Source organism: Schistocerca cancellata, chromosome 2, assembly GCF_023864275.1.
Source record: "Schistocerca cancellata isolate TAMUIC-IGC-003103 chromosome 2, iqSchCanc2.1, whole genome shotgun sequence".
Taxonomy (NCBI): domain Eukaryota; kingdom Metazoa; phylum Arthropoda; class Insecta; order Orthoptera; family Acrididae; genus Schistocerca; species Schistocerca cancellata.
In genome coordinates, this window is record NC_064627.1 from 145,424,237 (window position 1) to 145,449,876 (window position 25,640).

The window sequence follows — 25,640 nt, forward strand, 5'->3', positions numbered from 1 at the left end:
AGGAATGGAAGTGTTTGTGGCATCCTGATGATAAAAACTATGATCGGGATGTAACTCGATTGGAAAGCACAAGTCGGTAAAATTTCTGTGTATTGTGACCGTAAATTACCAGGGGAGAAATGCTCTTATTGGAGCACAAAAGATGAATATGCCCCTGTTTTACAAGACTATGGCTGAAAAGTGGGATAGCAGCTGTCTCATTCTACCTTCGTCAACACCTTTAAAAATTTTCACATAAATTATGGCACACGCTTTTTAACAAGCAGCTAATCTCACTCCCTTCCAATAATCCCTGACTGTAACACTCTGATTCACAGCGATGGACTAGTTGGTGTCTGAGAATGAGCAACAGGGAGTGAATGGATATGACTCTCACTCTTTCAGACCAACTAATTGTGACAGAGACACAAAGAGGTAACGATAGTAGTGGTAGGGCAGAACAAAGGAGACGGTGACGGTGGAAAGAGGCAGCGGCAGTGAGAAGGACTGCTCTCTGTTCCAGTTTTCTCTCACTGATACTATCTCTCTCTTTGACGAGGTCATTGTTACTCTTTCATCGTCACTGGCTGTCACCGACTTCCACTTTCTCTGTCTCTCCATTCCTCGTCCACTGCCCTGTCTCTTTCACTCTTTTGGCAGCGTTTTTCTATTACGGTCAACTGTGCTCCACTGCCACTGTGTCTCCTTATCTCTCACTGCCATCACGTCCTTCGTTCTTTCAATACCACAACCACTGCCGCCAAATTTTCTTTCCCACTGCCACTGCCTTATCACAGCATAAACAAGGGCGAGTGTGTTCGAATGCCAAAATTTTTGGGAAATTTCTTGAAGGTGCTGAGGAAGGTTCAAAGTGGCGTACCAACAGTCTTGTTTTGTCTCTTTAACAGGAGCATATTCTTCTTTTGTGCTCCAATAGGAGCATTTTTCTTTTCCCTCCTACAGCGGGTCATGTCACTCATACGAAAATAACTTCAAAGGTTAGTAAAAGTTTGTTTACTTACATGAAATTGAGGTACAAAATTAGTTTTGCAATGTTTTTTTCTCAAACCAAGTTCTATGCACACAAAAATTTTGCATCTGCTTCAGTAGCAAAAATCGGTTTTCCAGAACCCTTCTGATGATGGCGAATACACATTATAGCATATTTCTCCGTGCTGCGTCACTTTATAGACTACCTTTCGCCTCACAGCGAATTTTACGTGCGTATTGTACGTGTTCATGTAGAATACCTCGGAAACGCACAAATACAGCAAGAAAATTTCTCAAGGTTGTTCGAGATCTGAATCCTAGGAATATACCGATAAATTTCAGCTATTTGTTACGAACAGTCTTCTTGGAATCTGCGGCTTTTTGTAGGAAAAAATCGTAAAAATTGTTTGGGGTTTTTCTAAGGATCTGCCTGTGTCCTAATGGTGGTTGCTGCAAACTTGCTGGCACGGAAACTTTTGACAAAAGCTTCTGCGACCCTGGACTGTAAGTATGTTCGCATGCGTTTTTTTAGGACTGTTTTGATGCAGTTTCGATGTCATATTTACACTGCCAACAGCTGCTCCAACGTCGGAAATAAAAAAGACGCTGGACGTGAACGTGCTGGGTCTGAGCATCTGCACCAGGGAGGCCGTGCAGGACATGCTGAGGAGAGGTGTCGATGACGGCTTCATTGTGCACATAGGCAGGTAGGAGAACGCTGCTGTTTACACAACTGTCAGAAAACAACAGTAAATGAAAGCAGATTATGGTGTCAGTAAGTATAGTATTTCTCAGCCTCCGCTCACCCAAATAGTATCACGTCCGGTTTCTACTTCCCAACAAATCATAGAGATGTTTTGCCGTGAGTTGGTGATGTTGTGAGCCGCTCATCAGGTGGCGCCAAAGCTGCAAGTGTTTTTCGCACAATAGCCAGCGGGTGCGCGGAGCTAAAGGCCATTCGCCCTGGCCGTGGCGGCACCGTCACGTCATAGTGTATTCACACTGTTCCTCACGTCAAGTTATTTCAGGTCACGTGATCTCAACTCGCATGGTATGGAGCTGTTTCCTCGCGGGAACCGAGGTCTTCGCAAAATGATTCTCAGCTGTCTTTATGCAAGAAGTGCATATAAGTGAATCGCCTCAATGTACCACCCAGGAAAGTTATGTATCTTATTCTGAAGTGTACTTGGCTGTTCAAGTCACTGAACACGTTCCTTTTTTTTCTCCTTCCGTTTTGAGAACTACGCAAAGTCGAGCTAGAGTTCCGCTATTTTATGTGTTTTTGTAACATACACTCCTGGAAATGGAAAAACGAACACATTGACACCGGTGTGTCAGACCCACCATACTTGCTCCGGACACTGCGAGAGGGCTGTACAAGCAATGATCACACGCACGGCACAGCGGACACACCAGGAACCGCGGTGGTGGCCGTCGAATGGCGCTAGCTGCGCAGCATTTGTGCACCGCCGCCGTCAGTGTCAGCCAGTTTGCCGTGGCATACGGAGCTCCATCGCAGTCTTTAACACTGGTAGCATGCCGCGACAGCGTGGACGTGAACCGTATGTGCAGTTGACGGACTTTGAGCGAGGGCGTATAGTGGGCATGCGGGAGGCCGGGTGGACGTACCGCCGAATTGCTCCACACGTGGGGCGTGAGGTCTCCACAGTACATCGATGTTGTCGCCAGTGGTCGGCGGAAGGTGCACGTGCCCGTCGACCTGGGACCGGACCGCAGCGACGAACGGATGCACGCCAAGACCGTAGGATCCTACGCAGTCCCGTAGGGGACCGCACCGCCACTTCCCAGCAAATTAGGGACACTGTTGCTCCTGGGGTATCGGCGAGGACCATTCGCAACCGTCTCCATGAAGCTGGGCTACGGTCCCGCACACCGTTAGGCCGTCTTCCGCTCACGCCCCAACATCGTGCAGCCCGCCTCCAGTGGTGTCGCGACAGGCGTGAATGGAGGGACGAATGGAGACGTGTCGTCTTCAGCGATGAGAGTCGCTTCTGCCTTGGTGCCAATGATGGTCGTATGCGTGTTTGGCGCCGTGCAGGCGAGCGCCACAATCAGGACTGCATACGACCGAGGCAAACAGGGCCAACACCCGGCATCATGGTGTGGGGAGCGATCTCCTACACTGGCCGTACACCACTGGTGATCGTCGAGGGGACACTGAATAGTGCACGGTACATCCAAACCGTCATCGAACCCATCGTTCTACCATTCCTAGACCGGCAAGGGAACTTGCTGTTCCAACAGGACAATGCACGTCCGCATGTATCCCGTGCCACCCAACGTGCTCTAGAAGGTGTAAGTCAACTACCCTGGCCAGCAAGATCTCCGGATCTGTCCCCCATTGAGCATGTTTGGGACTGGATGAAGCGTCGTCTCACGCGGTCTGCACGTCCAGCACGAACGCTGGTCTAACTGAGGCGCCAGGTGGAAATGGCATGGCAAGCCGTTCCACAGGACTACATCCAGCATCTCTACGATCGTCTCCATGGGAAAATAGCAGCCTGCATTGCTGCGAAAGATGGATATACACTGTACTAGTGCCGACATTGTGCATGCTCTGTTGCCTGTGTCTATGTGCCTGTGGTTCTGTCAGTGTGATCATGTGATGTATCTGACCCCAGGAATGTGTCAATAAAGTTTCCCCTTCCTGGGACAATGAATTCACGGTGTTCTTATTTCAATTTCCAGGAGTGTATGTCTGCAGCGTGATTAAATTATTCTTTTAATCGCTTAATGGGAACCTATTGTACACACACACACACACACACACACACACACACACACAAACCTATTGTACACACACACACACACACACACACACACACACACACGCGCGCGCGCGCGCGCGCGCGCGCGCGCGCGCGCGCGCGCGCTACTAACCTGATAATTTAGTTAAAAAGGATCCGAGTAATGTTTTTGCGGTTACTGTACTCATTTATCATATAAAATCTTTTCGAATTGCTTTCCTTAATATTTGTAATTGTGATCCAGTAAAAATGGTGTTTCAGCACTGTCGTGCGAGCCGACTGAAATAGCTAGACAAATGCGTTATCTACATTTACACTCCGCTAGCCACCAAGCGGTGTGTGGCGGAGGGCACAATACGCGCCAAAGTCATATATCCCCCCTCTGCTCCACTCGGGGATCGCACAAGCAAAAAACGACTGTCTAAACGCCACAGTAAGAACACTTATATGCCTTATCTGTGAATGGTGACCATTGCGCGATTTGAAAGTTGGTGGTAATAATATATGCTCTACATCCTCTGTGAAGATCGAATTTCGGAATTTAGTGAGCAGCCCCTTCCGTTTAGTGTGCCGTCTATCTGCAGGTGTGTCCCACTTCAGACTTTCTATGAGATTTGTAACGCTCTCGCAATGACTAAATGTACCAGTCACGAATCTTGCCGCTCTTCTTTTGACCTTCTCAATCTCTTCAATCTGACCCAACTGGGAAGGGTCCCATACAGACGAACAATACTCCAAGACTGGACGAACTAAACGTATTGTAAGCCTTAACCTTTGTTGAAGAACTGCATCACTTCAGAATTCTACCAATAAACCGCAATCTAGAGTTCGCCTTACTTGTGTAATCTGATCATTCCACTTGGGATCATTTCGAATAGTCACACCCAGATTCTTGACGGACGTTACCGCTTCCAAAGACCCTCACATTAATGGGGGTTTTCGCCTTGTTATACGCAGTAGGTTACACTTACTAATATTGAGAGATAACTGCCAGTCATTACACCACGCATTTATTTTCTGCAAATCCTCACTGACGTGTTCACAACTTTCGTGTGATGCTACTTTCCTGTACACTACATAATCATCAGCAAACAGTCTAATGCCACAGTCAATACCATCAACCAGATCGTTTATGTAAATCGTAAAAAGCAGCGGACCTATTACGCTGTCCTGTGGCACACCTTCAGTTACGCTAGTTTCTGTTGAAGTCACCACGTTCAGGACGACATATATGCGTTTGGATAGAAAGTTTTATAACAGACAGGGAGCAATGTCATCGTATAGACCGTAAGCGCGCACGTTTTGTAGCAAGCGACAGTGCGGAACTGAGTCGATGCCATATTTCTCGACTTTTGAAAGGCGTTCAACCTGTGAGCCGGTCTCTAGAGCCTGTTATATATCATGCACAAAGAGGGCCAGCTGTGTCTTGCATGACCGCTGTTTCCTAAAACCGTGGTGGTTTCTGCAGATGAGCTTCTCAGAGTCTAGAAAGGTCATTATGTCTGAACACAAAATATGTTCCAAGATTCTACCACAAATCGATGTCAGTGAAACTGACCGGTAATTGTGTGCATGCGAATTTCTGCCCTTTTTATAGATTGCTATGACCTGGGCCTTCTTCCAGTCACGACTAACTTTCCACTGTTCCAATGCTCTCTGATCGATGATGGATAAGAATGGTGTTTTTTTATGTTGACTATGCTACAAATATCTTACCGGGATACCGTCTGGGCCAGATGCCTTCCTGGCGTCTAAGGATCTTAACTGTTTTACAATACCAGATACACTAAACACCATGTCAGCCATCCTTTCGTTTGTTCGATAATTGAAAGGGGGGAATGGTACAGCAGTCCTCTACCGTAGACGAGTTTTTGAATGCTAGATTTAGAATTTCGGCCTTCTGTTTATTATCATCAGTTACGTTACCCATACTGTCAGCAAGAGAAGGTATTGAATTATTTGTAGCGTTCATAGATTTTACGTACGACCAAAATATTTTGGATTATTTTTAGAATCAGCAGATAACATATTGCTTTCAAATTCGTTGAAAGAATCTGTGCTTCTGACAGCTTTCATTTCGCATAATTTCTGTTTGTCAGCGGGGCAGTGACTACGTTTAAAAACGACTGTGCCTAATTCTCTGCTTTCTCAGCAACTTCCTAATATGTTTGTTCTACCAAGGTGGATCCTTTCCCTCCCCTAGACTTTTTCTAGGCACGTACTTCTCTAGCACATAGTGGACAATACCTTTAAATTCCGACCAAATATTCTCAATATCTTTGTGTCCCGCGGTGAATACTAGGAGCTGACTATGGGAAAGCAAATAAAAGTGTCATTAATGAATATCTTCAAACAAGAAAACTCTACGCCGTTTCTTAGGGTTTTTTGCTACTTTAACTGACTTAGAAGCCACAACGACATTATGGTCGCTAATACCTTCTTCTAGATTAACTGCCTCAAAAAGACCAGATATGTTTGTCGCCAACATATCTAATATGTTCCCATATCGAGTTGGTTTCCTACTCAATTGCTCAAGGTTGTATGTTGAGAGCGCTCCTAGAATAGCTTCGAACGAATCTTTTTTTCTGCCCCCTGTGATAAACGTGTAATTTTCCCAGTCAATGGATGCTAGATTAAAGTCTCCACCTATAACTAATGGATAATTTGGATATTTACTTCCTATGTACTCAAGACTTTCCCTGAAACGTTCTGCGACGTTTGTATTATGATGTTTTTATAGACCACCAGCTCCGCAACAAAGGTCAATCTTTGTCTGATTGAAATAGTCTGGATAAAGCTGTCACTGTCCGACCCAGTATCGATCTCAACTGCGTTTAAACAGCTTTTAACTGCAATGAACACAACACCTCCCACAGCATCAGTCCTATCCTTCCTAAACATTGTCCAATCTGAGTTCAAAATTTCACTGCTTTTTATGTCTGGCTTCAACCAGCTTTCCGTACCTAATACAATATTGGCATTGCTACTGTTTATTTCGGAGAATACTCGGGGATCTTGCTACAGACACTTCGAGAATTTACTAACATGAGATTAAGCATATTTAAATCCTTTGGAATGACCTGTTTAGGCGAACTAACAATTTTTATAGTTGGCTCACCCACATCAGTGACATGAACTGGTAATTTTTCAGGCCAGTGGTTTGTTTCCCGTGAGGAGGAACCTAATCCTAAAAAAAAACAAAAAACAAAAAGATGTGCACGCCACAAGTACTGTGCTACCCACGTAGCTGCTTCCTATGTGTAGAGTACCCCTGATCTATCGAAGGGCGTCCTACAACCGTCCACCCCATAGCGTAGGTGGAACCATTTTCGTCACAGAGTCGACGCAGCCTCTGGATTAGAATCTCCACTCGGCTCCAAACCAGAGGACCCCAGTACAACCTGGGTACGATGTTGCAGATCGTCAGCTTGTCTTCCACTCCTCGAGAGATGGAGGCCGCCTTCACCAATTTAGCCAGCCGTCGAAAGGGACCAAGGATTTCCTCGGAACCCCGACGACAGCCATCATTGGTGCCGATATGTGCAACAGTCTGCACTGGCTGCACCCCGCACGCTCGATAGCCGCCGTCTAACATTCTGCGTGGTGTCTGTCTGTTCTAAGTCGTGTCTCCCTACCACTTTCGTGCAACGTCGCTCTGAGCGTGTTTTTTAGGGAATTGACTAGTTTGAACCTGGGACCTGTTGCTGGTACGGAGACGCCAGACCACACATGACATGTAGAGTTCAGAAGAGTTCAGTGAGACTAGCGATGATATAACCAAATACTTAATGATTTCAGCGTCAGCTCCACTGCACTCCCTGTAAAAGAATCTTAATACTAACTTAATTTAGTGGAAGGGGTTCAAGGCTTTCCTATTTTTAGTTAGCTGCTAAAAAAAAACGTCGAAAAAGCAGTTAAGTTTACCATTGGAAATTTTATTCTACTCACAAAACATTGTTTATAAATTGCACTATTGATAAAAGGAAATATTTTAATACAGGATGATAAAAACAAACTGTGTACAACAAAAATGTGAACGAATATTCCCTGAGTGGGTTTCCAAGTTCTACAAAGGGTCAAAGGATGATCTATGTCATATCACATCTATAATCTAGGTTTAAATTAAGTTTCACAAAAGAGAAAACTATCAAAATGGTCTACAGTGACCCTCAATTATATTTAATTACTTATATAATTATTGAGAAGCCACATCAGCCACTGTAATTTACGACAAGTTAGATAACAGAAAAATCATCGTGTTTCAGATTTTAACTTATGGTATTCACATTTGCTATGTGAGCTTCAATTGACGATCGACACTAGTATTACGTAAAAAGGGGATGTAACAGAATTGCAGAAGTCTCATCTGGGTGAAGCCTTATGCGCTCAAAAATGCGGCATCGCGTGCGTTCATTACCTTGTCGGTGTTCGTCAGGGGGTGGCGGACAGCACAGCTCCACGCACCTCGCTGTCTCGGAAGCAACTCTCCTCCTCACTTCTCCTTACTACAATTTACCGAAGTTGGTTTTGAAAAAAAACTATCTGGATAGACAGAAGTTTTGTAGGCAGAGCTCAAGGTTAACATTGAGACCCTGATTGGTCAGATGAAAACACAGCCAAAGAGAAACGTTATACTTTTCGTGGTGAGGCAATGTTTTTAACGTTTGCAACGTAACAGAGACGCGAAAAAGTCTCACGCTAAAACTTGCAGCTGGTGTGGCCGTTTTAGTGTTATCGTAAGATTTATACTGTTCTTCTGGAGGGCTCTAGCTTTTAACATGGGTTGGGGGTGGTCCTGGTGGTTGGCTGGCGACGTGGGTGTCCGTCCCTTATCGCATGGCCCCCTAGCTTAACACGGTTCTGCTCTCGGCTTCTGTTCTCGTTTCTTCCCTCGGAACTGCGTCTGTTTCACGGTGGGAAGGTATAACAAGCATTTAGGCGTTCTTGTGTTAGTCTGTGGTATTCCATTTGCTCACTCGTTAATCGTATTACTTTGGTTAATTTAATGTCAGGATTTATTCGGAGCTATGTGACATACTGTCGGATTTGCTTATCATGTCAGGGTTTTCATGGAAGGTGTTGGATTTGCCTGACACCTTACAGCCGGAAGAGCCTCTTCCACATCCCGGACAAGACCCCCTGGCAAGCACACCGAGAACGTTGGACTTCTTCCCCGCCCTAGCCGCTATGTTCCTAAGAGGCTCTGTGACCCCTTAACATTGGACCTCCCAATAACTAACAAACCCCTACCCCCACATGCCTGTCCAGACCTTGCTGAAGGAGCGGCCACTATCCTGGCAGAAGGTGCATTCTGATCGGGATCAGCCTCCCCCCCCCCCCCAGCGTCAGATAGTACACTGAATCTATTAGCAAAGTGCATGGGATATGGCAGGAGCCTGCATCCCCCACGCAGCCTTCGCCTTGAGGCTCGAGACCTCGACACATTCTGCCACCCACACAGAGGTGAGAGTGGGCTGGCCGGCTCAGTCGCATCTGAGGTCGTCTCAGTGACAGAGAGCTGTGACCTCTCCCCCCCCCCCCCCCTGCACATCTAGTACAGTAGAGGCTGCCCCAGGCACTCCATCCCCACCGCACCTCAAGGTGGCACTCTGGAGCTTGTTGACTGTGCCCAACAAATCTTCCAGCTGCGTTTGGACTGTGTCTGTTGTGTGCTGATGCAGGAGGAGTCGGCGACAGTCCCTACCGTTCTAGTTAATTACTGATTAACTATAAAAAACTTAAGGAAACCTACTGCCACACAAGGTTAACAGCTACTCTCTAGTTGGCAGAAAGGAACTCAATAATGAAAATAAAAATTTATGGTAGAAGCTAGATCTGGTGCTTATTTTCCTACTACGGGCTATTTAGAGATTACGAAAGAATAAGACAGCCACTACCAGTTTACTGTAAGTAATTCGTTTATAATATTCACTAGATAGTTAAACAGTGACCTACGGTAAGCTGCACCTACTGATTATCGCTCGTATTCGTAATTTAAGCAAAAGTTTACGTACACACGAAAGTGACCTAATAAACTATAAGAACTGCTACCTTCAATGTATCGAGTCTAAATGACACTAATAATCGCAAATACTGAGTATTGTGCACTGAATTAGTTGATAATCCCGCGTATTTAACGTCGGTTAAGAATGTAAACAAACGTTTGCGTACACCCGGAACTGTCCTAAACAGAAACTTCGCTTATCTTATTCAGAGGCAAATAAAAACTGAAACCTTTAATATATCACGTGTGGCTGCTCTGTTCGGTCTGTGGGACTGGGAAGTACTGTACAATCCACCATGTTCCCCGGACGTAATTCCTTGTGACTTTGATTTGATTCCGAAGATGAAGTAAGCATTCGCTTCAGAACTGTTCCAGAGATTCGACAGGCAGTAGACTGCTTCATTCGCACCATCAACAGAACAGGCTCTGCTAAAGGTATACTACGCCTGCCACTTCGCTGGCAACGGGTTCTACACAACGCTGGTGACTACTTTGAAGGACAGTAACAGGTGCGAACATGTAACCCTTTTGCATCGGTTGTGAATAAATAGTTGCCACTATTTAAGTTCCTATCCTCGTATGTTCACAAGAACTTGAGGTGTAACAAATTTTTTATAGTCATATTTATTTACTCATTTTACTTGAGAGAGACAAAATCATAGTGTTCTAAGTTTCTCACGTGGGTGCGTATGACCTTAGTTTAGTTTAGTTTAGTTTAGTTTAGTTTTGTTTTGTTTTAGGCCGCAAAAAACTAAGGCGAAAAAGCAGTTATAAGCGACTAGACGTTAAGCCCAATAACTGGGCTCGACACAGTCTGCAAAAGAAATAATTTTAGCAGAGCGTGGTTTCGATCCACGGACCTCTGGGTTATGGGCCCAGCACGCTTCCACTGCGCCACTCTGCTGTGTGGGAGAGTACTGGCTCTTCGTCACATCACGTCTGACACCTGGGCAGTGTTGTCTGCGTCGCTTTCACACGCCTACATGTGATTGCGTAACATCTCCTACAGCTCTCAGCTTGACTTGTCTCGACTTTGCGAAGGAAAGACAGCTAGAAAACGGGGACTCTCTCTTGGAGGAAAAGATCATAAAGTACGCCGTTGAGACAACAGAGGTCCCGAAGTCCTTCGCCGTATTACTACAGTGGATAAAATGTAAAATGCGGTCGACAGCCCGCGTGTCGTTCGCTAAACGCCCGACAACTCAGACGGCAAACGTACAGTAGAATGTAAGTGGTAAAACAAAAGGCTTTCGGTCAGCTAATGGTGGACCGTCAAAGAATGAGCGCAGTGAGTACCAAATGGTGGGGGAACGCCACTTAATAAATAAATATGGCTAAAAAGACAGTGCTCAAAGCGTAACGTAGCAAAAATGATCTCACAGCGAGAGAACCGATAGGAGGTCGTCCAAGCCGGTGGGAGAGACTTGTTCCCCTGAAGGGAGGACCAGTGGTGATGGGGGAGGGCCACCAACTGCTAACAGCTCGTTAATTTTTCCATTGTCTTCGATTATCTAAGTGTTGCCGTCTGCGGTAGGAGCACTGCAGCCTTGGCAGCAGCGTCAGCGGCCTCGTTTCGCGTCAGACGATTTGACCGGGAACCCACATATACGTCACAGTAACTGCATCAAGTATGAAACGGGTCCAGGAAAGCTTCCACTTGATCACTGAGGGATGGACGGTACAGCAGAGAGACTCTGAAGGGCAATAAGAGTGTCGGAGTAGATGACGCAATTGAAATGCGGGTATCGCCGGATGTACTGCGTGGCTTGAGACAGGGCGAAGAGCTCTGCTGTAAATACTGAGCAGTGTTCCAGATACCAATACCGAAAAAGTCAGCACCAATGACGAAGGCACAACTGACACCACGGTCAGTCCGAGAGCCATCAGTGTACACGATAGTACTATCGCTAAGTTCCGTGCGAAGGTAGAGAAACTTACAGCGACAGATCGAATCTGGAGCAGTGTCCTTACGAAGCAATTAGGGCCAATGTGAACACGGGCTGTGGCACGAAGTCTAGGTGGTGAAGGATTCACAGCCATCGATAAGGTGGCACGTAGAGTGAAGTTAAGCTACCGGAGCAATAGCCGAAAGCGAACAGGTGTCCGCATGTGAACCATTCAACGAAACATCATCGATATGAGCTTCCGGAGCCGAAGGACAACTCGTGTACCCTTGATGACTACACGACACAAAGCTTTACGCGCTTTACGCCTCGCCTGGGCCCATCAACACCGACATTGGAAACATGTTGCCTGGTCAGACGAGTCTCGTTTCAGTCATCAACAGTCCGAAGTGTATCGAGCGGATGGACGTGGACGTGTAAGTGTACAGAGACAACCTCATGCATCTACGAACCCTGCTGGTCCGCAGGGCACTGTTCAAGATGGTGGAGGCTCTGTAAAGGCGTAGGGCGTGTGCCATCGGAGTGATATGAGATCCTTGATAAGTCTAGATACGACTCTGGAATCAGGTGGTCAGACAGGATCACCTGTCATTCATGTCCACTGTGCATTCCGACTGACTTGGACAATTCCAGCAGGACAATGTAGCAATTCTGTACGTGTGGGGTGTCACAGAGTGGCTTCAGGAACACTTCTGAGTTTAAGAACTTCCGCTGGTAAGCAAATACTCAACACAAGTGTGGTGTCACCGCCAGACACCACACTTGCTAGGTGGTAGCCTTTAAATCGGCCGCGGTCCGTTAGTATACGTCGGACCCGCGTGTCGCCACTATCAGTGATTGCAGACCGAGTGCCGCCACACGGCAGGTCTAGAGAGACTTCCTAGCACTCGCACCAATTGTACAACCGACTTTTCTAGCGATGGTTCACTGACAAAATACGCTCTCATTTGCCGAGACAATAGTAGAATAGCCTTCAGCTACGTCATTTGCTACGACCTAGCAAGGCGCCATTACCAGTTACTATTGATACTGTGAATCATGTACCGTCAAGAGCTACGTTCACCATTAATGGATTAAAGTTAAGTATTCCACCAGCTACGTCCGTTTTTTCTAAATTCTAATTGCCTTGTCCTGTTCCAGACCTCACGCCAGCCTGCGTGAGCTAAAACGCGTGCCTTTCGGCTTCCTCTAGTATCACGGTGTTGGCTCTCCTGCCAACCCACAACAACAAGAACATTTGCAAGGCATCCCAAATATGCTCAAAAAGTAGAACTCCATCCCCTCGTACTCGTACGGATTTATGGGCAGCCCTGCAAGGTTCATGGTGTCAGTTCAGCACCACTGTAGACAATCCGTGCCACGTGGTTTTGCGGCACTTCTGCGTGCTCGTGGGGGCCCTACAAGATATTAGGCGTGTGTACCAGTTTTGTATTTTTTTCCTCTTGAGTGCAATTTACCAAGTCCTAACAGGCCCTGAAATGCTGCCCTCAGGGCTCAGTATTCGTTCGCTGAGTACAGGTTTGGCGACCCGTGGGCTGCGGACTGGTAAACGTTGTCAGTCCGTGGTCGCTGAAGCATGCCCAGAGCTTACGGAGACAATCACGCGGCGCCACAATAGAACTTTGTGTGTCACAGGGAACTGGGATTTTTGCTTGACTGTCCAGATCATGAGGATGGGATAAACCTCTACAATAATAAAAAACACCCTCAGTCTCAAGCTGCGCTGTGCACCGATGAGATGCATGGCCTGTTAACGTGGAGCAGTCATTGATGGGCAACCTCAGGGGAACCTCCCACACCTCAGTTGTATAATGCTTACCTAGGGACATGGGGCTCTGTCTAGGTGACTTATTTCCCTACCTGCTCGTGGGACCAACCAAATAACAAGGCTCATGTAGCCCATCCACACACTCTGTGGTTACATAGTATTTGTCACTGAATAGTAACAGAATGCATGCTGCTGGTGAGAATGTGTTTTTGAATGTGAAGAGACAAGTGGGCAGCTTTGAGAAGGTATCGCTTTTTTATATTCAGAAAGGTTTAGAGGGCTTTGCGGTCACTATGAAATCGGTGAACTGGTTTTGTTAAGGAAACGCTGTTAATTGTAACAGCTAGCTTCCAATAAGTCAGCATCCTCCAGTAAGCTAAGTACCTTGGGGAATATGCCACAGAAACGGAGTTAGAAAACACCTTGAACTAAAACGAAGGTGTTGAGATCTGTAGTGATCTACGTTCCCAAGGAGTTGTTGGGAGATGAGTGGGCTCAGGAAGCAATCGTTGATGGGCCAAATATACTGAATAGAATGGATGGAAGTCTCATACAATCGATTCCTTCATCTCACTTTCAACAGCGAGCATATTGAGACAGATTTCGTTCGCCTGAGTGTCAGTGCTTTGGGCACACCACCTTACATTCTAAGTGTGGAACCACTTGGGCCACTTGTGTCCATCCATGATGGAGTTGGTTACTGCTCCCCTCTGAAGTGTGTAAATTGCTCTGGGGTCACCTTGTGTGGAGTATCAACATCAGTGTCTTCCTTGAAGAAAGGAAAAAACAGGAGTAAAACATTGAAACGCATCCCATATGCTGACCGCAAGAAAATCTATAAGGGCATCTAGCCTCCCTCATACACTACGTCTTTTACTTCGGCCATTAAAAATTCTCTTTCAACAGCAAAAGCTTCTTCACAGACAGTGTCAGCATTAATACCTGCGTTTGTCAGTGTATGAAACAACTGCAGCTTGATATAAAGCCCTTAGTTCTCCTGTGAATCTCAGATAAAGCAATCCGAGACAGGTGGGCAATTCTCTGATGTTACGAATGCTGTTCGATACGAGATAATCTCCCAGCCTTGAGATTCGCGTGAGCGAAGGCTCAACGCGTAATTGAGGAGAGGAAGGAAAGGTCACGGCAATCGTTCCTAGACTCGATCAACCGTTCCACATGTTCTACAGAAGTATGCTTACTGGGAATCCTCCAGATGGCTTCACAGAGTTGTTTACCAGTAGCAGCAGTGTTGAAACATGTGTGTCTCCAAACAACGCCCAGACACTTTCCTAAGAGGATGGCAGAGCCTTTTGCAGAACTACAGCCACTGCCAGCCAGGATCCGGTTTTCCACTGCTATCGTGCTACCGGGCAAGTTGTACTGTTCAGAACTGTTGGATCTCAAATCAAACTACACTTTATCCATGTCAGAGGGGGAATCTGCAGGCGATATCACGACGCTCGGAAAGTGCCGTCACGGCCAAACCCAGAACAACATGGTTCGACACTTGTCATTCGAGTGATACCTCTCCTCATACCAGGAAAGGATCACACATGTCCCAATGGTTACCGGAGCGTCATCTTAACAAGCCCTGGAGTGCATGGTTAACCGTCACGTAGTCTAGTTGTTTGAGAATGGCTGAGGAGTTATCTGGTCTCTGTGTTAACTCTGCAGATTTCGGTCCGCTGTCATGGTTACCACACCTGTGGGACTGAAGGCCAGAATCCAGAAGGCACTAAATATTGTGAAGTGCCTTAGTCACAGGTCTTCTGAAGCAGACAGGGCACGTCTGCTCCAGTTTTACATGGCTTTTGTGCGTTCATGGCTAGACTTTGGATATAAGATGATCTCGCTGATCCCATACACTGTGCATCCAGATTACTGATGCTGTTCACCATGAGTGGATTAGGCTGGCCACAGGTGCTAACAGGACCAGCTCCATATCCAGTTTCTGTGCTGAGGCTGGGGAACCACAAATCACCATTTGGCGACAGTTCCTCTTGGAGCTGAGAGTAACTTACAGGCCTGATGCACCGACTTCTCCTGCATATCATACTGCTGCTTGTCCACCTCTGGATCGCCTTTTCTCCAATCGTCCACAATCAACCATGCTGTTTGGGATCTGGATGCAGCACGTGATGGAGTCAATTTTTCTGGAGTATATACAACCCCAAACCCAGGATCTTAATCGCCAGTCGCCATGGTTACTGCAGTGACCCAGAGTAATTTTAGGTTTGGTGACAGAAGCAGGATTGCAGTTTTTCCTGTGTGTCTTTAATACGATATCTTGTGGAATTTTAAATCAGCGCCCAGATTATGTCTCTACAGATGGCTCTCAACAAGGGGACTCCATTGGTCGCTCTGTTATTTACCCGGACTGTCTCCTCGAGGTCCGACTGCTTCGAGAATTATATGCACGGAAGTATATGCGATCTTGTGGGCACTGCAGTAGGTGAGACGTTCTTCAAGTGCTGATTTCCTTATCTGTTCCGATTCTCTGAGTGTTAGTCCCTTCATTCTCTACAATGCTTGAACCCAGCCGATAAAGTAGCCCACAATATCAGGACAGCCTCTTCCAACTACAAGAGCATGGGAAAGTGGTGTCTTTCTGCTGGGTGCTATAGCGCATGCGTACTGCAGGTAACGAAAGGGCGGATCTGGCAGCCAAGGAGGCGTGTCGTTATCCTCCGTTAGTTCAGCGTGCCATTCCACTACATACTAAAACCTAGCTGTTGTGGTACAGAATCGTGCGTCACTGAAAGTATGAATAGCTGGAAGTAACAGATAATAAGCTCCGTGTAGCAAAGCCTGCAACGCGCCTCAGGCGTAACTCGTTTAAGCCACAAAGACGGGACGAGGTCTTCCTCTCTCGTTTTTGCATAGGTCACAGCCCTATGACGCATGACGTCTTGCTCCGGGTGGAAGAGCCTCCAATGTATGGTGCTTCTTGTGGTGTACAGATTACTGCACATGGCGTCCTAAAAAGAATGATCCAATTTTAACTTGTAATAATATTGAGACAAATGCCACTAGGTAAATGAAACAGCGCTAGATGTCATCGGCATGGTCTAAAGTTTCAGAAAAAATCCGCTGGATGTCGCTACGAGTGCTGACCTGGAGCGTGCAGCCATTCGCGCGCAATATGGCGTCCGTGCAACAGAAGGCGTATTGTGTTATTGTATTTAGTCGTACTCAATCAGTGATCGCAGTTCAGCGGGCATTTCATATTCGATTTCGTGTTAAAGCACCATCACCAAAGAGCTTTCGACGTTTGTCAAACAGTTTGGAGAAACAGGGTGCCTCTGTAAAGGCGTAAGTCCTGGCCGGGCACGCGTTCCTGAACAAACAGTGGAACAAATCCGACGAGCATTTGATCGGAGTCCCCGCAAGTCTACGCGTCGTGCTAGCGGAGAACTTGCGTTACCGCGCATGACAGTGTGGCGTGTGTTACGGCGTCGTTTAGCCCTCAAACCGTACCGAGTACAACTGGTACAAGCTCTTCGAGATACTGACAAAGTGAAGCGAGTGGACTTCAGCAATGTTATTCTAGAGGACATGGAAGATGACACTTTTATGTCACGATTGATATTCAGTGATGCAACTTTCCATATTAGCGGTAATGTTTACCATCATAATGTGCGTATACGGGGGCTAGAAAATCGTCATGAATCAATTCGACACGAACGGGATTCACCAAAAGTGAATGTTTTTTTGTGCTGTTTGGCAAAGCAAGATTTATGGACCCTACTTTTTGAGGAAGAAACCTTAGGAAAATCATATCTTGCAATGCTACAGAACTGATTGTTCCCACAACTTGACGCTGACAATTTCATCTGTCAGCAATATGGAGCACCACCGCACTGGCACGAAAACGTGTGCAGTTTCCTCAATGCCAACGTACCTCAACGTCGGATCGGGTGTATAGGACTGCGAGACCAGGCTTTACACTCTTGGCCTCCTAGGTCCCCCTAACTAAACACCATGTGATTTCTTCCCGTGGGGATATGTTAAACAATGTGTTTGCATTCCTCCCTTACCTCGTGACATTGAAGCTACAGCAGTCGACAGTCTGGGTTGTAGTTCATCAGTGACAGCCTAATTCACCCCAAACTGAGTGTAATGTGTTTTCTGTCAGCTAGATGTCGTCTGTTGAGCCAACAGAGGACGTATTCAACATTTATGATGGATTTTTATAAACTTCTTTCTTTTCTGAGTAATTTAGTAATCAATCTGTTGGTGTTAAGTCCGTCTTCCTAATAAATAATTCTATTTAAAATCAGGTCATTCGTTTTGGGACAATATTTTATTATGACTGTTTTATTTTCCGACCAGATGGCAGCGGCAGGTTTGCCAATAGATCACCCTCTATTTTAAGTAATGTTCAAATGAATTTGGTGGGAGTTTTAAGATTATGTGATATCCAATCATCTCCCTAAAAGTGTAGGAAGCAAGTTGGACGAGTCAGTTAACATGTTATCACTTTACAATTTATTTTTCCCTGTGCCTTTCTTTTAGCTCTTCCGTGATATTAACTCTGCTTTAATCCGAAATGTAGCACCTTTCAGCCTCTGTCTATTTTCTTAAAGCGTTTGAGATGAGTGATTGTATGAGTGAATTCGAGTAAGGTGGGAGTGAGTGCTTGTAATTTTATATGCTTCCTCTTCGCTGTATGATACGAAAGTTTGATCATAGTCTTATGTACGGACCACGGCATCTCAGCCCGGATATGTTAAGTAATCACGAAAGTTTGTTAGGTGTGTGACATTCCTTGGGGCAACAGAAACCCGGTACTGCTCGAAAGTAGTGTAAGTTAGAATGCAGCACAGCAGCAAACCAGCTCAAGAAAACGTTGCCCAAGCGCAATGCAATGAATAGCAACTATGCTCAGCACTCCATAGTTTAAGTAATTGTGTTCCGCCAAGTGCAATGCGGAGACACACGGCTACAAAATAAAACTTCAATAATTTACTGACTGATATATCAGAGACTAGAATTCAAACCTGTATTATGGGCCTAACTTTTATCTATGATAACGATCCCTAATAAAATTTATTTCTGTTATTTAAGAACTATGAGTCCATGGCAGAGTGCCGCGCGGAGTGGCCGCGGGGCTTGAGGCGCCTTGTCACGGACTGCGCGTCTTCTCCACGCCGCAGGTTCGAGTCCTCCCTCGGGCGCGTGTGTGTGTGTGTGTGTGTGTGTGTGTGTGTGTGTGTGTGTGTGTGTGGTGTGTGTGGTGTTCTGAGCATAAGTTAGTTTAAGTAATGTGAACATGGCAAACTGATGAGGTCATCGGTCCATTGACTTACAGTGGTCCCTTAGGAATTCACACGCGTTGAACAGAGTTAGATTTATAGACTCGCCGCTCCTTTGCACATGGCTTGTAATACGTTAATGAAATGGTAAACATAATATTGCTTCTCTCGTCTCGACGATCAAACGAAGCGAATGAAATCAATAAAGTAAACCTGTACTGAAAATTTGCCTCTCAGTAATTCATCACAAATTATGCACGAGCAAGCTATGCAGCGATAACATTACCTGATTATGTTCACACTTCTAAAACCAGTCTTTACAAAATTGCATTTCCAGAACATCAACGTCCTCTGGGAATAGTTAGCAGAACACAGAGATGTAAACGCAGACTGATCGGCAGCGTGATCGATACGAGATTCGAATGCTCTATAGGCAGCGACAACATTACTGACACCCAAACACCACTTTACTTGTACTGGAACCTCTGTGGCGTAACATGTCTACCATTACAAGCTTCTGTTTGAAAAAGTATCCGGTGTACAAGTACAACCCATCGAATAAAAAGAAAAACATCACTTTCATCACACACCAAAAAGAAGCTAGAAACCTTATAGAGTCAACCAGCATATTTGTTCCTCCTACGTTCATCTGGTGAAAAGAACACGAAGGTAAAATTAGAGACTGAAGCTTCCACACGAGTGAAACAGAAAAATGGGAAAGTAGCAGTACCCTCCGCCATATACCATTAGATGGGCTGCGCTCTATATCTGCATCTACACTTCACGAGCCATTCTTTTACTGCTGGTAATTTTTCCCGTTGTTGGCCACCTGGTGTCTCAAAGAACCTGAAGGTGAGGGGGGGGGGGGGGGCGAAGTATAACCAGAACGCTGTGGCAGCCATCTCGCACAGTGACAGCCGCTTTTAAAGTTTGCACTCGTTCACAACTGCAACCGCAACATCAACCAAAAATGGTTCAAGTGGCTCTGAGCACTATGGGACTTAACATATGTGGTCATCAGTCCCCTAGAACTTAGAACTACCTAAACCTAACTAACCTAAGGACATCACACACAACCATGCCCGAGCAGGATTCGAACCTGCAACCGTAGCGGTCACTCGGCTCCAAACTGTAGCGCCTAGAACCGCACGGCCACTCCGGCCGGCCATCAACCAAAACTGTATGGTATTCAACGGACTGTTACACGAGAATAGATTGTGAAACTTAATCAGGGTCTGATTGACAGACTTTTCGCAAGCGATGCTATTATCTACAGCGAAGTACTGTGAGTTCACTACGTGTATTAATTCTGTCTGCCAGGGTTATTATCAGACAGAAGTAATTTCATGCGTGACTCACTGAACGTATTGAGGCTGTTAATTCTAAGATCTGTCGATGATTCGTCCCCAACCAAAATGATAATCTATGATCTCCCTACCAAGAAATCCTCAATCCACTCACATATTTTGCTTGATACCACATATGGTCATGTTTTTGTTAATAAGCGTTTTTGTGGTATTGACTGAAATGCTTCTAGCTTTCAGTAGGCCACGTGCAAAAAGTGACAACAGATCTTCAAAATTAGAGGTCTGTTTAACTCGTAGTTCCTTAAGTCTAAACTCACAGTCCGAAATCCTTGTATTAAACACATATTTCACCCTTGTTGTAGACAGGTCGGACTTGTGATTTCTTTTAGCTATTGACCACAGTTCCTCATTTGAGTTGATCTACAGTATGCAATAATTAAAAGACAGGTTGGTTCATCTGCAAATTCTTTGGGTAATTTGAAAGGGATAACAACTGGCCCTGAAATATTATTTAGTTTTACCGATTTCAGTTGCTTCTCAGCACCAGTGACGGTAATATCTATTTGGTTCATCTTTGCAGTGGTGTGAATTAGACTGGGACATTACTCCTGGGATTTCCTTCATAAAGCAAAATTTGAAGGTAACAAAGGAAAAGCAGATGATTTTCAGTTTCGGTTCCTATGTCCACCATCAGTGTCTGGAGAGCAACTTTGGTCACATTTACAAGATGTCAGTGGTAACAGAGTGTACTGGGCTTTCGGTAAGATTCTGCTGCGTTACTCATTGAAGGCTTCACACATGACCCTTCTGAGAGCCAAACGCTTGCCATTCAGGCCTGTCTATCCATACCCCTATGCGTTGTTTTACACCTATTGTGTTATCTGCTTCTGATGAATGTTTCTCTGTGACTATTAAAACGTATACATGTCTCTGTTTATTAGCCTCGCCTCCCATGTGCCAGTAAATGACTCTGGGAACTCGACATACTTCGCTAGCAAGGTGGCTGTGAAGGCACTGCTCGAAGGATTAAGAAAGGATTTGGTTGCAAGGAAAAGCAGCATACGAGTTGGAGTAAGTACAGTTCAGTACTGCACACTATAAACACTAGAACTTAGAAGGCAAAAAGGTAACTCATACACTTCTTATTATTGTTACTGAATAGATCTAAATTTTTGAGGTCAGCTGGTGTCGACTTTCACTAAAGTTATCAATAACTTCCTTTAATGATATGCAATACGTTAAACGTTATAACAGAACGCTCCCTTTTTGCCACGTGCTCTTAGGATCACGTAAGGAAAGCCATTAAACACAAACTTAACTTTCATATTTATATTGACGCTATAATTCACATAGTTTCAATGTTTCGAAGTACCAATGTGCTAACTGTTCAAATTTTACCTAGGGGAAAGTTTCAGCAATGGGGTAATTGACAAGAACACCTTAGTAACCCGTTTCATTCCAGAACACTGTGCGTCTATGAAGGCGGCACTACTAAGTGTATAAAAATTCAGTGTATAAAAATTCAGTGTATAATAATGCCAGTGTATAAAATTAAGAAAGCCATGCCAATGTATAAAAAGGCATGTCATTTAATGATACATAGTATTGTTTACAAAACCGTTTCCATCACACATTTTTTGTGCAGCCATCAGCTTTTAAATTGAAACAGCTTCATTTTATTTATTGCAGTTGGTGATCAACACTGTGTAAGTGCACTGTTTGATTTGGATTTTCACTCAATCTTCAAAATGAATTCGCATTCTGAAGGACGATGGTTCAAACCTGCGTCCGACCATCCTGATTTAGGTTATCCGTGATTTCCCCAGATCGCTTAGGACAAATGCCGGAATGGTTCCTCTGAAAGGGCACGGCCGACTTCCTTCCATAATGACCTCACTGTTAGGTTGGTTGATTTTGGGGAGGGAACCAATCAAAATGAATTATATGATCAATGGTGTACTGTTGTCTGGTTCAAATGACAGTTTAACACTTCCTGCTGAATGTTGGAAGAATATTCATGAGAAAAGGGTAATAACACTCACAACTGTAATAATAATCCTGATGATAAAACGATGATAATGTAATGAATGCTTCCTAAATTTTTCAGTCTTGCTGTCTGTGATTTTTGTTCTTTGCTGACTATAATTTTAAAATATATCTGATCGTCTGTCTATTGCCGATATGATTTGCAATACTTGCAACAGGTGTGAAAACATTTTTCAAAAAACCAGTAAACACAGGATATTTACTTTTGTGTGCCATACATCTTTCTCACATATTTTAAACATCTGTCTTTCCCATCTTTCTTTTGCAATGTTGATACCACCTTGCTTACATTTTACAAAACCATTGCACTATTTATCACGTTCAAACAGATGTGCAGTGTGAAACACCAAAATTCATCTACACATTTTGGGCCAAATAACTGTAATTATAGCAAAGCTATAGGTCACATTATCATTTTCAAGTTTTCTTCAGAGATACTTCTTTGAAAGGCCATTATTTTTTGTTTTAAGTTAAAAAAATTGATCTACCAATTTTTGCCTACACACTTTGTGGATAGAATGCAGCACACCACGAACTACACTTTTTAAAGTTGATGATCTCCAAAGGTACTTTCTGTCACTAGCTAATTTAACAAAATTTAAATTTGGTAAATGTTTATCTACTGAGTACTCCTAATAAATTACCCTTTTTCCTTAGCCACAAGTTCGTAACTTCCTTCTCTTGTCTGTACTTCTAGGTGTTGATATTTTCGAATAAAGATAATTACAAAAGTTTTTTTCTATTTCCAGAGAGAAAAGAATAATTTAACAAAAATGGACAAATATTAGTATATAAATGTAAACTTGTTTTTTTTTCGGACTTCATTTAATTTAAATGCTTCACGCTGTTATTTCTTGTTCGAACTCAACTTTATCAGGAAAGCCTAGGAAGGTAATCCCCCAGGCTGTATTCTGGAAAATCATTCACTTTCTAGCATATATTTTAGAGGGAGGTATACAGAAAAACAATACAAATATGCCAACACAATATTACACATCTATTTTTTTTCTGTTGTGTGGAATGTTTTTCCTGTCTCGAATCATACTCCAGTAATATTCAGCCAACATTGTAGGCATCTACTTTCTTTAGCACATCCTTATGGAATGTTTCTACATTTTGGACCGATTTATCGCGGCAACTCTCTGTGAAGAAGTCAGTGAGAGTCTAAGAAATGTACTTGTAATGATATGTTGCAGCCGTTATCTTGATAAGCGATCATCATTTGACTAGTTCCAATTACAAGAACGTAGTTACGCTTCAAAGAAGGTTTCATAACACTTTCCTAAAACTTTGAAGCAGAAACATGAGCATGGCAATCAGGCATGTTTCATAATTTCCATCTAGCTGAAGTTTCTGATCCGAGTGTTTGTTCAACGAGATAAGAAAATCCTCTGCCGATTTGACCCATCGCTTTGGCAATTTCCTCATCTTCCAACAGTGAGAATAAAAGGTGTATTTGCAAACTGTTTAATTAATCCGAGTTTGACGTGAAGAATTCTAAGGAGGAGATCTTTAGGAGCTACCAGACTTTCGAAAGAGGGTGGAAAAAATGTTCGTCGTCAGTTTCGTTAAGGCTACTTTTTTCTTCATGTAGTGAGGTTTTATGTCACGCCTATCCTACTCACACAGAAAATCAGCGTATTGTGTCTACCTTTGGCAACGATTTTTAAGTAATTGTTGATTGGAATGAAACAATCTTTTATTTATGCTTACTGTATTTATTTAACTTCGAATTGCACACGCCAGTCTGGCTGAAGAAAGTTACGAACTGTGGGCATTTTATTCTCATTGTGGAGCAATCCACCCTTCGAGACATTTTCGACGTGTCTATAAACAGTCTCAACAACTTCCGTGGGCTGTATCTGAAGTAGAATGCTTTCATTAAGCCTGCAACATCGTTGAAATACATCAGCATTCACCCCCCACCCCCCTCCTACCCCACATTGGAGTAGAAGAAATAAAAATATTTTCTCTGAATAAACTAGCTTATGTTGGTACTTCTGTGGAGAAGATTGTATTCTTTTAACGTTGAACCAAACAGTACTGCCTTTTGTTTACTTACCCCTATGACACAGGCAGATTCGTATGATTTAGTGCGTGGCAGTGTGGCGTTGAACCACTACATCTGTCCTGGTACAGAGGACCCTATCTTTCAGGAAATGTTATATGGAAATGAAGATATAATTCGCTGTCACTAGTGATTTCTTCATCCAAAAACCTTTCAGAGGTTGGCACAGGACTTCGTGCAGAAGGTAGGTCCGATAATCAACGTACTTCTTTCATTTCTCGGTTGTTACTGCCAGAATATTCATTACACAGAAATAACAATCTGAGATATAGTCTTTTGATGTATGTTATGTTCTCCGTACCATATGTACAGCAACTAACCTTTTCTGTTTCCTTTCTGCCAATTAATAATTTACGACGACGGGTTGTGTAATATACACAATGTGTCGCAGAAGGAATGGGCAGTATTCACGAATATGACAGGTCCGATTATTCGAACAAGAAATTAGTGTTCGTAACTCCTACGATACTCACGTTAGAGGCCATGTTTACTATTTTTCACCTTTGCTACTGTGAAGCACATGACCGCTATTTCGTAAGTGGCTGTGGTTCAAGTGGCTCTGAGCACTATGCGACTTAACTTCTGAGGTCATCAGTCGCCTAGAACTTAGAACTAATTAAACCTAACTAACCTACGGACATCACACACATCCATGCCCGAGGCAGGACTCGAACCTGCGACCGTAGCGGTCACGCGGTTCCAGACTGAAGCGCCTTTAACCGCGCGGCCACACCGGCCGGCATTTCATAAGTGCTCACAGCTTTTAGGGTGTGCAATTTGGAGCCCATTTTTAACTACACTTTTTTTTTTTGCTTCGCGTGGTCGTTCTTGTCATATCCCTGAATGCTAATTTTTTCGGACATCCTGTACGAAGTGCCCATTTTTTTTATGATCTCCAGCGGCTCTTTCAAAATGACGTACGTAAACCTTCTCTACAAGATTAAAATTCTCTTTCAATTTCTTGCAAATGTGAACGTATTACATTTGTGAAGAAAAGTGTGAGGAACATGTGGACCACAGCACCGACGAGGAATTTCCTAGGTAAACAATATACTAACGTATTTTTCATTTAACTCATGCAATATAAACACATTCCTATTTATTCTATTACTCCTCACTAAATTGCTTGTCATTTCTTGTATTCCAAAAATAAAAAAAACGGAACTTATCACTTCAAACACAGTAACACTTGAGACTTCCTGACAGTGTCTAGGAGGTTAGGTTTGATGAAATTCGTATCTAAGAGCGTACACAATAGCAATTGGAGTACGGACATGCGAATATCAAACAACTGTTATAAATGCCGAAATTAATATTGCCAACTATTACTTACAAAATGTTTCTTTATTTACCACAAATAATGGCTTTCTTATTATATATTACTGGAAAACTATTCCTGACAATGGAAGTCTGATTCTACAAGAAATTTAGATCAGCAATTTAGATCTGAAAACACTTTTATCCCAGAAATAGAACTGTTGTAGAATATTTGTCACTTCTGTTACATTTTATAGAAATCAAATTATGTAACTATACTTCAGTTTGATCAAA

At 44.1% G+C, this 25,640-nt stretch overlaps 1 protein-coding gene across 1 annotated transcript in view; it reads left to right on the top strand.

Moving 5' to 3' along the window:
• The window catches only part of LOC126161438 (farnesol dehydrogenase-like), a 74,477-nt gene that overhangs the window by 27,765 nt on the left and 21,072 nt on the right, over positions 1-25,640 (top strand). Inside the window, exons 3-4 of the mRNA XM_049917239.1 lie at positions 1,547-1,676; positions 20,917-21,046. Coding sequence (XP_049773196.1) covers positions 1,547-1,676; positions 20,917-21,046 — 260 coding nt within the window. The remainder of the gene's footprint in view (positions 1-1,546; positions 1,677-20,916; positions 21,047-25,640) is intronic.